Source organism: Lissotriton helveticus, chromosome 8, assembly GCF_964261635.1.
Source record: "Lissotriton helveticus chromosome 8, aLisHel1.1, whole genome shotgun sequence".
NCBI classification, from domain to species: Eukaryota; Metazoa; Chordata; class Amphibia; order Caudata; family Salamandridae; genus Lissotriton; species Lissotriton helveticus.
In genome coordinates, this window is record NC_136069.1 from 1,213,181,378 (window position 1) to 1,213,193,539 (window position 12,162).

Sequence of the window (12,162 nt, forward strand, 5' to 3'; positions counted from 1 at the left end):
TGAAATTGCGGAGCGTCAATTAAACTAAAGCAAATGACACTGCAATGTTTCCCAGGACCCAAAACCGAGATTACTTCGGTATCAAAGGTTATCGGGCCGGAGGATAGTGGAGTACCATCCACGGCTCGCACAGGCTCTGGTTTGATTTTTCTCACAAAATTAATTCCTAGACTTTTTGCAAATAGGATATCGCAAAAATTTCCAGTGGCTCCGGAGTCAATCATTATTGCTACAGTTGCTCGTTGATCTTTACCAAAATGAATTTGACAAGAGAGAATGAGATGTGGCGCAGAGAATTGCATTGTGTTAGACAAGGACTGCCCAAAGGGAGTTGACTTAGATTCGGCGTCCACCAGAGCAACTCCGTCTACTGGTGGAGCTTCTCTTTTACCCATGTCGACATCTTCGGTTTTCGGGGACACTCCTTGACAAAATGGCCTGATCCGCCACAGTACATACATAATTTTCCAACTCTTCTCTTTTCACGTTCTTCCTTACTCAAAGGTCCTCGAACCGTTCCTATTTGCATCGGTTCTTCTGCGAGAACTTCTTCCTTAGGTTTAGGCCCTTCAGAGCGAATCCGATCAAATCTGGGAGGAAACGGTCTATTTTCTTTACGCCGCTCTGAACGTCTCTCAGATTGTCTCTGGTCAATTTGAAGAACCAAGTCAATCAATTCGGACACATCTGTGGGTCTTTTGGGAATCTGAGCCAAACCGTCCTTAAGTTCTTCTCTCAGGCCTCTGTAGAATATCGCTGCTCTTTTTTCAGATGGCCACTTAGTCTCCACTATAAGTTTGTTGAACTGGGCTAAGTATGCCACTAACTCGCGATTCCCCTGTTTCAAATCTAGAAGCTCATTATCTGTAGTTTGAGAAATTGCTCTACGATCAAATATTCGTAAAAATTCAGTCTTGAACGCTTCAAAGTTGTATAACTTGGGATCATTGGTAGACACCAGTGGCAAAGACCATGCCGCAGCATCCCCACTCAGGTACGACAGCATGAATGCCACTTTGGATTGATCTTCCTTAAATATGATAGGTTTGCACAAGAAATGCAACGAACACTGGGTGACAAATACCTGTGCCTTATTTGGATCTCCCATAAATCTTTCTGGTGGGGCAAGAGGGATAGTAGGGGACATGGCATGAACCACCTGAGTTGTAAGCTCAGCGGAAGATGGAGATGGATTAAAGGTTTGAGATCTTGACCCCCAAAATCTGGTCTAGGACTAACTGTGAGTTCATTTAAACGTTGACGAAGGAAACTAGTCTCTTGATTTGATTTTCTAACTTCTTCCCTAGTCTCAATCAACTGCTTCTGCAAGCCTTCCAAAATGGACCCCAGGGCCTTTAAATCAAGTCCCTCAGCCATGACACCCAGGCGGACGGCAACTGCTGGCACTTCAATCTGTCAGATTAGTACCTGTAATTTCCTGGTGTCCGCAGGGATGCCCGGCTGAATAGGATGAGAGCTCCCAACTCCCCCGCACCACTGTGCCAGATTACTCTTGCCCCAGTGACGCCGGGGAAAGGGGAAGTGGAAGAGACAAACAGAGAGACTGCCCACACTAGATTCTTCACCTCGATTGCTCTGCTGAGGGAAATGTTCTTCCTGCAAAATTTTTGCAAAACATTACTAAGTTCATGCACATGACTAAAGGACAATGCTACTAAAATATTCTTATTTCCCTTTTCATTACCTGACTTAGTGTGGGGGATAGCCCTTCTCTTGTAAATCTCTAAAATAGTACGCTTCTGCAAAGTTCTTGAGTCTCAATGGAATACCTATAAAGTTATTCTTTGCCCATGGACCCATCGTCTTACCTGGGGTTGCAAGTTTTTTATCATGAGCTACATGAATTAGGAGAAAGATGCTTTCTGTCTAGCTGGATTTGCACTTTACATGATACATTTTATAAGCTAAATTGTCATTGTATTTGCTTTTAATAATGAGTCATATTGTTTTTTGTAAACATGGTTTTAAGAAAATATAAATGGCCAAATTGTACCCTCTATGTATCTGTAGTCCTTTTACACTGTGTTTTTATAACTGCCTTTTGTTTGTATTTTGTGCTTTTATGGCTTCAATTGGCCGAATACAGAGTTCTAAGGTTTTATTGTCACCCAATTATTTTCTCCAGAATTTCAGACAGGTTTTAACCAAAGTTAGGAAAGTGCAATTGTCTTAATGTCTTTTATGTCCTTTCTTTCCTTTAGGGCCAGCCCTGGTGACGCCTCCAGCCCACATCCATGTTTCTCCCAGAACAACAAAGAAACCCAACGGTAAGTCACATCTCCTTTACCCTATTGAATAAGAATAGACTAATCACCAAGCAATAGGTCACCTGTCATCCTGTACTTTCTTGACAAATAAAACAAAGAAGGGGGGGTGGTTTTTCGCTTCATTAAAACAAGTACTAATTTGATAAGTCAGGAAAAAAGAATTAAAGAAAGTAGGGTCCCTCTTAGGTACAAAAAAACCTGCTTCCCTTAAAAACATGAAATGTTTTTGGTGCGGGAAGAGGAGAGAGAGGAAAAAAGAATTTGAAAATGTGAGGAACTTGTGAAAGGTTAGGTTCTTCTGCCCTCCCGTGTTCCCCAAATCCAGCGCATACCTGTCCAAGACACATTCCTCCTGAAACGTCGTGGAACAACTAGTAATTTGGCAGGCTTTGCTCTAGTCTTCCACTCTGTGTGTAACTCAGGGACGTCAATTCCAGGAAGTTGCTTGTCTTCTTTTCACAGTGCTGGGATTTGCTATTGGGCTTCCAGCAGCTCCAGCGTATGTATGGCTGAAAACCCTGGGTCCTTCTTCTCTGCCAACTTCGAGAAAGTAAGTAGGTGGGTCTCAGCTCCTTGCGTCCTTGGGAATTCTCGATCACCATGGTCCTCACTTCCGGATTCATTTCTTCTTCTTTGTCCGCCGGTTCTTGATGGCCCTTAAAATTACCACTTTGTTATCATTTCCTCTTCCGGTGTGGTCGAAAAATGGCAGGTAGGCTGTGGAGGAATTTAAGTGGGTTCAGGTAAGTGTGTCTCATTTTGAACGTCCCAGAGAATGTTACTTTCTCCTTCATTTATCAGCCTCTAAAAATTGGATGGGCCTTCTTGTAGTCCAAACGGTAAAAGAGTAATTTCAAGAAGACCGTCTGGGTTGGGAAACACATTTTTACCTGAACTTCTTTTTTAGAGGTAACAGCCAATGCCTTTTTGTCCAATCTAAAGGGGAGATGTATTTAGCCTCTCCTCACTTCTCAAGGAATTCTTTCCTGGTCACTGGGGGCTGGAGGACTGCAGCCCCAGTGTCTCTTGAGGCATCGGCTCCATGCCACACTACTGCACCATGCCTTAAGCGGCATATCAGCTGTGCTCAGGCTCCGTTGGATGTCTGTAATTTCCTGGTCACTGGGAGTAGGAGGAGTGCAACACCCAGAGTCTCTTGCGGCATTGGCGTCACACCATGCGGCACGCACCACGGCTTGATAGGCATATCAGCTGTGTGCGTGAGACGCCTGGCTTGCATTAGGGTTAGTGCCTGGGCAAAGACCTGGCCAAGAGCGGGCCCATCTGTGCCTTTCAGAGCAGACCGAGGCTGGGCTGGGCCATGTTTCTATTCGTTATGTAAGGATCAAGGTACTGTTTCTTTTCTTCCTTGTATACTTTATTGATACCTAACCTGATCTCTTATACCTTGCAGCAAGGTGTAGCTCTCTGTTGGCCATCTTAGGTAAGCCGAGCAAGTGATTTGCCTCCATTGGTCGGTTTTTTGATTCCTACATAACCCACTTTCAGGGGCAGACCATCTACCATTTAGTTAACATAAGACTTTATGGCCTATTCTGAGTCTGTATATATTCATCATTTTCTTGTGATATCCTAGTTTTTACCGTAGGAATCTAAAAATTAGGTAAATAGAATCTAACTACTGCAGCTCCAGTAGGTAACACTGCTACTACTCTAGACTCAATTTTAATTAGGGCAGCTAATGTAATCTCTAAAGAGATAGCCCTCACCAAGAGGAGGCTTTCCCTGGAAGTTAATAAGACTAGCCAGGATTTGTTATCATGAGACAATCATGACAATTATGAGGCAAAAAGCGCAATATCTTGTTCCGCTCCTGGCCGGTGCCAACATTACCTACTATGGCCACTTACTGCAAGGCGGGCAGTTAATGGCAGAAGATAACATTGCCTCCGAGGGGCCTCCCATAAAAAGTAAGAAGACTAAAGAGAAAAGAAAGACCCAGTACCAATTGCAGAGCAAGTCTTCCTCAAATGCTAAAACAGATACAGAGAATTTTTTAGACATGTTACTCCCCAGGCTGGAATTTTTGTTTAACGTGCTGATTGCCCGCTTTTTGTGGTGGCTGGAAGGCATTGAATTAAACCTAGAGTCATTCTCTTTGCTTGCACATGGGACCCATATTTATGACATTAGGCCCGCAGCTGTGGGGACCAGCACTGCAGATGTGCACATACATGCTGGATTGAACAGTCCCGGGGCTCCTAGGGACATATGATGTAGCTTAAATCGGGTGAATCATTTGAATAAGTATTCGACACAGAGTGAAAGCCAAAGGTCTGGAAATATTCACACCACTAATAAACCAGATAATATAATTTAGGAGGATCATGTGAAAGGAGCATCATCATTAAAGAGGACTCAAATGTATCCATTGATTATGAACACACACCCCCAATGCCCGGAGTAGGACTTTTTTCTCCTTTAGAGCTGCCCCCTGATTTAGCACCCTTGGTTGCAATTTGACTAGGAGTTCCCCCAATCTCCCAAATAACTCAAGAATCTACATTAGACCTCATAAACAAGATCACTTATTGGTGTGACAGCAATGAATCAAATGGACATTGTTTTTCTCCCCATATTATTATGGCTACTAGAGTAGGTTGGGTGGGCCATCAGTTGAGGAAATATGTGGCAGGGGACTGTGTAGTAGTCAATGTAAGACATCCTACACACTTCAAAGCTCTTGTTGAGTCTATTTTTACGCAAGTCTCATAAAGGAACCAGGTGGGTCTCGGCTCCTTGCGTCCTGGGGGATTCTCAATCACCATGGTCCTCACTTTCTGATTTGTTTCTTCTTATTTGTCCGCTGGTTCCAGATGATGGTCTTTAAAATGACCGCGTTGTTCCCTGATTGGCTCCAAGTGTGTCTTGTTACACAAATTATCCGGTTCAACTGATGTTATCATTTCCTCTTCCGGTGTGGTCAAAAAATGGCAGCTGGGCTGTGGGGAAGAGAAGAGGGTTCAGGTAGGTGTATCTCATTTAGAACCTCACAGAGAATGTTACTTTCTCCTTCATTTATCAGCCTTTGAAAATTGGCTGGGGCACCGTTTAGTCCAAACTATAGAACAGTAATTTCAAGAAGACCCTCTGGGGTGGCAGACGTGTTTTTTCCTGAACTTATTTTTTTAGAGGTAATTGCCAATGCCATTTTGTCAAATCTAAAGGGGTGATGTATTTAGCCTCTCCTCACTTCTCAATGAGTTCATTCCTTCCTGGTCACTGGGGGCCGGAGGACTGCAGCCCCTTGTGGCATCGGCTCCACACCACGCTTCCACACCATGCCTGGAGGGGCATATCAGCGGTGCTCAGGCTCCGCTGCCCGGGTGATATCTGTAACTTCCTGGTCACGGAGCAGGAGGACTTCAACCCCTAGAGTCTCTTACGGCATCGGCGTCGGCGTAACACCATGCTGAATTCACAGCTGGATGCGCATATTAGCTGTGTGTTTGACACGCGTGGGTCTCACACAGGTGAGTGCCTGGGCAAAGACCTGGCCAAGAGCAGGCCCATCTGTGCCTGTTAGCAGCTGACAGAGGCTGGGCTGGGCCATGTCTCTATTCTTTTTGTATGGATCAAGGTACTGTTTCTATTCTTCCTTTTATACTTTCCTGATACCTGGCCAGATCTCTTATACCTTGCAGCAAGTTGTAACTTCCTGTTGGCCATCTTTGGTAAGCCGAGCAAGTGATTTGCCCCCATTTGTATGCTTTTTGATTCCTATTGAACGCATTTTAGGGGACAGACCATCTATCATTTAGTTAACGTAAGACTTTATGACCCATAGGGAGGCTGTATATATTCATCAATTTCTTGTGATATCCTAGCCTTTACCGTAGGCATCCAAAAAGTAGGTAAAATGAAATCAACTGCTGCAGCTACAGGGGGTGACACTGCTACTACTACATTTTTAATTAGAGCAGTTAATGTAATCTATAAAGCGATAGACCGGACCGAGAGGAGGCTTTCCCTGGAAATGAATAAGACTAGCCAGGATTTGTTGTCATCAGACAGTCATGACAATTACGAGGTAGAAAACGCAAAATCTGGTTCCGGCTCCTGTCCGGTACCAACATTACCTACTATGGCCACTAACCTCAAGGTGGGCAGTTAATGGCAGAAGATAACATTGCCCCAGATGGGCCCCCCACAAAAAGGCAGAAGACTGGAGGGAAAAGAGCGACCCAGTCCCAATTACAGAACAAGGCTTCCTCACCTGTTAATCCAGATACAGAGCAATATTTAGACATTTTACTCCCTAGGCTGGAATCTTTGTTTAACGTGCTGATAGCCCTCATTTTGTCGTGGCTGGAAGGCATTAAGGTGAAGCTGTATTCCTTCTCTTTGTTTGCACCTGGGAACCAAAACCCATGGTATGAAGCCCGCAGCTGTGGGGACCAGACCTGTGGATGTGTACGTACATGTGGGATTGAACAGTACTGGTGCTCTTAGGGACATATCCTACAACTCAAATCAGGTGAATCATTTGAATAAGTATTAAACCCAGAGGGAGATCCAAAGACCTGGAAATATTTATGCCACTAATAAACCAGATACTATATTTCAGGAGGTTCATGTGCCTGGAGCATTTTTATTCACCTAAGAATTTATAGAACGCACAGCTACCTTACAGGGTTTCCCGGTGCTGAAAAGCAGGAGAACTGAGGTTGATGGAGGTCAGTTGGCCATTAAGCCTGACTAAAAAGAAAGGTATTTTGCTTTTTTCGGAAAGCAAGAAGAGATTGACAGGTTCTAAGTTCCAGCGGAAGATAATTCCACAATTTTGGGCACAGGAAGGAAAACGAGTGACCACTCATACAGGTCAGCCACAATCTGGGAACTTAAAAGAGGGATAGGTTGGCTGATCTTAGATTGCGCAAGGGTTGATAAGGCTTGACAAGCTTGCCGATATACACAGGGGCCAAGCAGTGCTGAACTCTAAACATATAGCAAAGGGCCTTGAACTCAATATGCTTACTAACCCTGAGCCAGTGGAGTTGATGAAGCAAAGGAGAAAGAGAAGTGTAGTGAGGCAACCGAAAAGACAGGCGAGTTGCGTCATTCTGAATGAGCTGGAGACGGTGGACAGAGGTCTTGTCCGCCCCCAGATACAGTACATTACCGTAATCAAGTCTGGAGATCACAAAGGCCTGCAAGACAGTTCTCTGAGCAGCTGATAGAAGGAGCCAGAGGAATTTCTTTAGCTACTTGAGAGCTGCAAAGCAGGCAGAGTTGACTCCCGAGACTTGGGCAGCGAGAGAAAGCTTACAGTTGATGGTAAAGCCTGAGTTCTTAATCTTGGGGACCGGAGCCGGCAAAGGTCCCAGAGAGACAGGCCAATGGCTGGCTCCCCAGAACTCGGTATTGTTCCCAGGATGAGAACCTATGTCTTAAAACCATTCATTTCTAGATATCCATACAGAGATGTTCCACAGGCCAAGTTTGAGTAGTGAAGGATCCTGGTGTTGAGCAAGTGACAGAGAAAAAATAATCTGTGTATCATCTGCAAATGAAAGAAATGTTAACCCAGATTTTTCTGCAATGTTGGTCAAGAGGCGAACATAAAGATGAAAAAGCATAGGACTCGGATCGAGCCCTGCGGTACTCAAGTATAAGAGAAAACTTAAAAGGAGCGATCCTTTAAGAAAGAGATCAGCATCATCAAAAAAGGGGACTCAAATTCATTCATCGATTATGAACACCCCCCCGGAGCAGGGCTTTTTACTTCCTTAGAGGTACGCCCTGAATCAGCACCCTTAGTGGTAATTTTACTAGGAGTTCCCCCATCACCCAAAGACCTCAATTTTTGGCGGATCGCCACAGATGCTGCTTCTCCTTTTATGTTGGCTAATAGTATAGCCGAGACTTGCTTATAGTCTTTTAATAATTTCATACCTAGATTTAAAGCAGGCCCTGGACCGTATTCATTTTGAATAAGGGTGGGCGTAGTTCGCGAAGTAGCGCTATGCGAAGCTATGCGAAGTGCACTTCGCACTACGCGAACTTCACGTAGCACTACGCGAGCTGCGTAGTAGCATGTTCGCACTGTGCAAGATGCGTTTTCAATGATTGCACAGTGCGGACAAGCATCCGGCACTGTGCAAGCATTGAAAACGGCATCTTGCACAGTGCGAGCTGTAGTTTTCTGCTGCTCGAGTAGATTATTACTCGAGCTGCAGCTTTCTCAATGCGAACAGGTAGTTTCTCATTGAGAGCGGTTGCGAGCATGCGCAACCACTCACAATGAGAAACCGGACCTCCTCACGTTGAGAATCTCGCCGGGATGTCATTTTGCTTGCTCGCGGTCCCGAACATGACGTTCAGGACCGCGAACAAGCAAAAAATGACCCCTGCACTACGCTACGCTGCACTACGCATGTTCGCACTGTGCTACGTGCAGCTCGCGTAGTGCGCAAGTTGCGAAAACTTCGCAAACTCCGCGAGCGTAGCGTAGTGCTTCGCCCAGGGTTAATTTTGAATCTGTTTTAGTACGTCTAGTATAACCGCCAGAGACGGAACACCATGTGTTTTTGTGTATATATAAGCAAAGACTGTGCCCCAAGTGTCACACTCCTCCACATGTGGTGCGATCCCCATTGGAAGACAGATAGTCAGAATTCTGTGTTTGTCATGAAGTGTAGTATCAGGAAATACAGCCTCTGTCTGAGTAATCTTTTGAGCTAACCAGAACGGAATTTGTTCCCATTTTGCGGGTAATTTGCCAATGACTGATTGTATAGTCTGTGGTGTAATTTTATTTGTGTTCCCCTCGTGAGGGGTGTGCTGTGGAATTTTTATTGCTGGTTGGACTGGTAAAGTCCGCATGGCATATTGGACCAACTGTCTATGTATTTTAATTAGTTGTTCTAACTGAACTAAAAGTTCTCCGCTTGACATTTTATCAATGTCGGGATGTGGTGTGTAGCCGGCTTGAACTGGCCATGTGGCTCCTGGTCTACCTAGTGGACCGAGCCTGGTGAAGTGATTTTTGTGTTTTAGGGCGCCATTAAACCAGACCTGATGATCTTGGTAGGTTAGTGGAATTTCAATGTCCTCGAAAGGGGCGTATTCCTCTGGAGATTCTTCTATTTTGTAGTAGTGGAAATCGCGTGTCACAGCATGTGCTGCTGGAAAATGTATCCAGGAATAGAATACCTCTGTCTGCCGATATTCATGGGCCTCTACCACAAATATGACTGTACCACCTCTTGGTGATACCCCATTTTTTATTAGTTGTAAGTTACACTCTTCCTTACATTGACAGGGATGATTATAGCATCCGGGTCATCTTGCCGAAGACTTGTGTCCTCCGCTAAAAGTTGAGCTGCCAAAACATCTCTTTCTCTGTAGTCGTCCGCCATTTTACTGACTGAAAGTTTGCAGAGCAAGTTTCAAGGAAACAAAGATTAGGTGCACAATATTTTGGAACACTGTCTCCTTCAACGTTGACTAAACCAAACACTAATACATAGGAATCTCTTCCTACTAAGTTTTGGCGGATATTAACCTTTCACCCACTCCAGACGTCTATTGGAATATTTACGGGAAAAAGGGGTCTGTGTGAAAAGCACAACTGAGTTACTCTAGCATCTAACGTTAAATTATCGCCTTACCAAACATTGGGCGCCATGTAGTGTAGTTCCTATATTCCCAATAGGCTCTGTGCATTGGAATAACATAAACGATAGTTTAGACGTAGAACTGAGGTCGACTAGGTCTCTATTGAATATGTTAGACTTAATTATGAATGCTAGCTAGCTCAGATGTCACTAGAAACGTTCTCGAGTAAACAAGAAGGTGTTAACTTTCCTGAATAGACAAGAAGGGATTCGTTTCTGACAACCGCATAAACATGACAACTTTGCTCCCTCCAGAATAAGGAGTATATCTCCAGAGTCGCGGAAACAATAGATAACTATTTCACTCAGTCAATCGTGCATACTTAGTTTCACCAGAAGCGGAGAGAAATAGAGAGACTGGCGTTTTCAATAAAAGTGGTCTTCTTTCTCATGCAAGAGAAGTGAGTTGCCACAATTTCAATACTTGTCATAAAGAAAAATGCGTACAGTAAAAGGAGTAATATAAAATAATACTGTAAAAGCATGGTATGGTTTCTAAGCCATACGGTATCTAAAATAGATAAAATATATACATAGATAAAACCATGACTAAACTTACTCAACTGGTGCTTCTAAGATACGCCTTCCCCAGTGTACCTAACCTAAGCCTAGTACGTGGGAAGGAGTAAGTGAGCTTCAGTTTAAGTTAAGATTGTTTTGCCAAGAATCTGAATCAAGAATTCTCTAAGGATCTAATCAGCTCCGTACCTTGGTTATAGAATGAAGGAGGTCTTGTATCTCTCTCTCAGGACTCGATCTCCCAGCAACCCGCAACGGTGACTGGAAACACTGGAGCTGGATATCTTGGCAGGAGAAAAGACAGCGTCTCTCTCAGTGCGTCAATGGGAGGGTCGGCTTCCTTTGGCACTTGCCACAGCAGGGCGTCGGGCAAGTAGATAGCTGATCTGCTCCAAACCACCGTGTGTTTTGCTAGGGCAGCTGCTGGTATATTAATACCTGGAAGGTGCCGAGTTTGACGTAAGGTTGGACATATTGCGTCACTAAGAACTCGCAGTTCTTTCAGGACTCCAGGAGCTCCTGGACAAATCAAAACAGAAGCAGGGGGAATTCCCGGGCTGCTGAATGCTTGGTTTGTTTTAAGAACGCGTTGTACTTTCTAGGAGTCTATGGGAGTAGCCTTGCCGTATTTGGACTGCATTGGCTATGACTTTATATGGATATGATTCTTATGCCTTTATAAGGATATGATTTGTTATAACCACATAAGGGCATAAATCGGGAATATTTAAATAGGGTCCTAGATACGTTCACAACTCCCACTCCGCGTATAATGTCCATCATTACTAAATACTAAGCAATTTTAAACATATGAATATGCATGTGTTTTCCATCCCACCCCAAAATACATAAAATACATTTGAAATGGTATGTTCACGAAAAATGAGTAATATACTGTACGTTTTTTAAACCGTGGTATCATTCAGATAATGCATGTATAGTACATTGAAATATTGGCTGAATGAATCACAAAAAATTAAATTCATGAAATGACTCTTAATACAGAAGAGAAGGTCGAGACCATTTCATCACATATTTATACAAGATTGTACATGTGCTAGAGGCTGAATAAAAATATTGTCTCTAGAGTTTCATAATAGAAATCTTGTTATCTAAGAATAGCTCTACTTTAAGCAGAGTATCGTGTGCCCCAAAAAATTAAATATTTTGGGAACGGGGAAAAATAATTTCGCTTTCAGAGCAAAAAATAGTTCCACAGTTTTTTAGAAGCTCTGTTTTCAAAATTGAAGGTCGAATTCAGAGTTCAGGGAATGCTGTGTGCTCAAAAGTTATTCTCGTTGTTAGGAGAGAACATTAACTCAGATAGGGTGGCAAAGAATTCGTCTACAACAGTAGGAGACAGTTCCACCAAGTTCGAAAAAGCAGAAATAGTGCAAATATGAGAGGCATTGCTGTCATCGGTGTTCAGATCAGCAATGGTCACAGAAGGTGGTACCTGTGTGCCGCTTTCATCTCGTACCTCACCGTCACCTAATCGTAATGGTGAAGTCTCAACGAATGCCGTCATCAGAATAGGTACCCGCTGGGGACAACACGTTGCATGAGCCGTTACCGAACCAAGCAAAGTATCGATATCCAAAGGTACTGCTGATGGTAGTGTGAGACAGACGTCCAACACACATTCTTCTCCGCATAGCAGGCATCGTAGAACAGGTAGGATGCAATCTTGTCAGATCGGTCTGAATGAAAGAAAC

The 12,162-nt window shown here is 43.8% G+C and overlaps 1 protein-coding gene across 1 annotated transcript in view; it reads left to right on the forward strand.

The window, feature by feature from the left end:
- The first annotated feature begins 1,150 nt into the window (after positions 1-1,150).
- Positions 1,151-12,162, forward strand: part of LOC144773872 (lysozyme g-like) — a 930,039-nt gene continuing 919,027 nt past the window's right edge. The window contains exons 1-2 of the mRNA XM_078658957.1: positions 1,151-1,166; positions 2,223-2,288. Of these exons, the coding sequence (XP_078515083.1) occupies positions 1,151-1,166; positions 2,223-2,288 (82 nt within the window). The remainder of the gene's footprint in view (positions 1,167-2,222; positions 2,289-12,162) is intronic.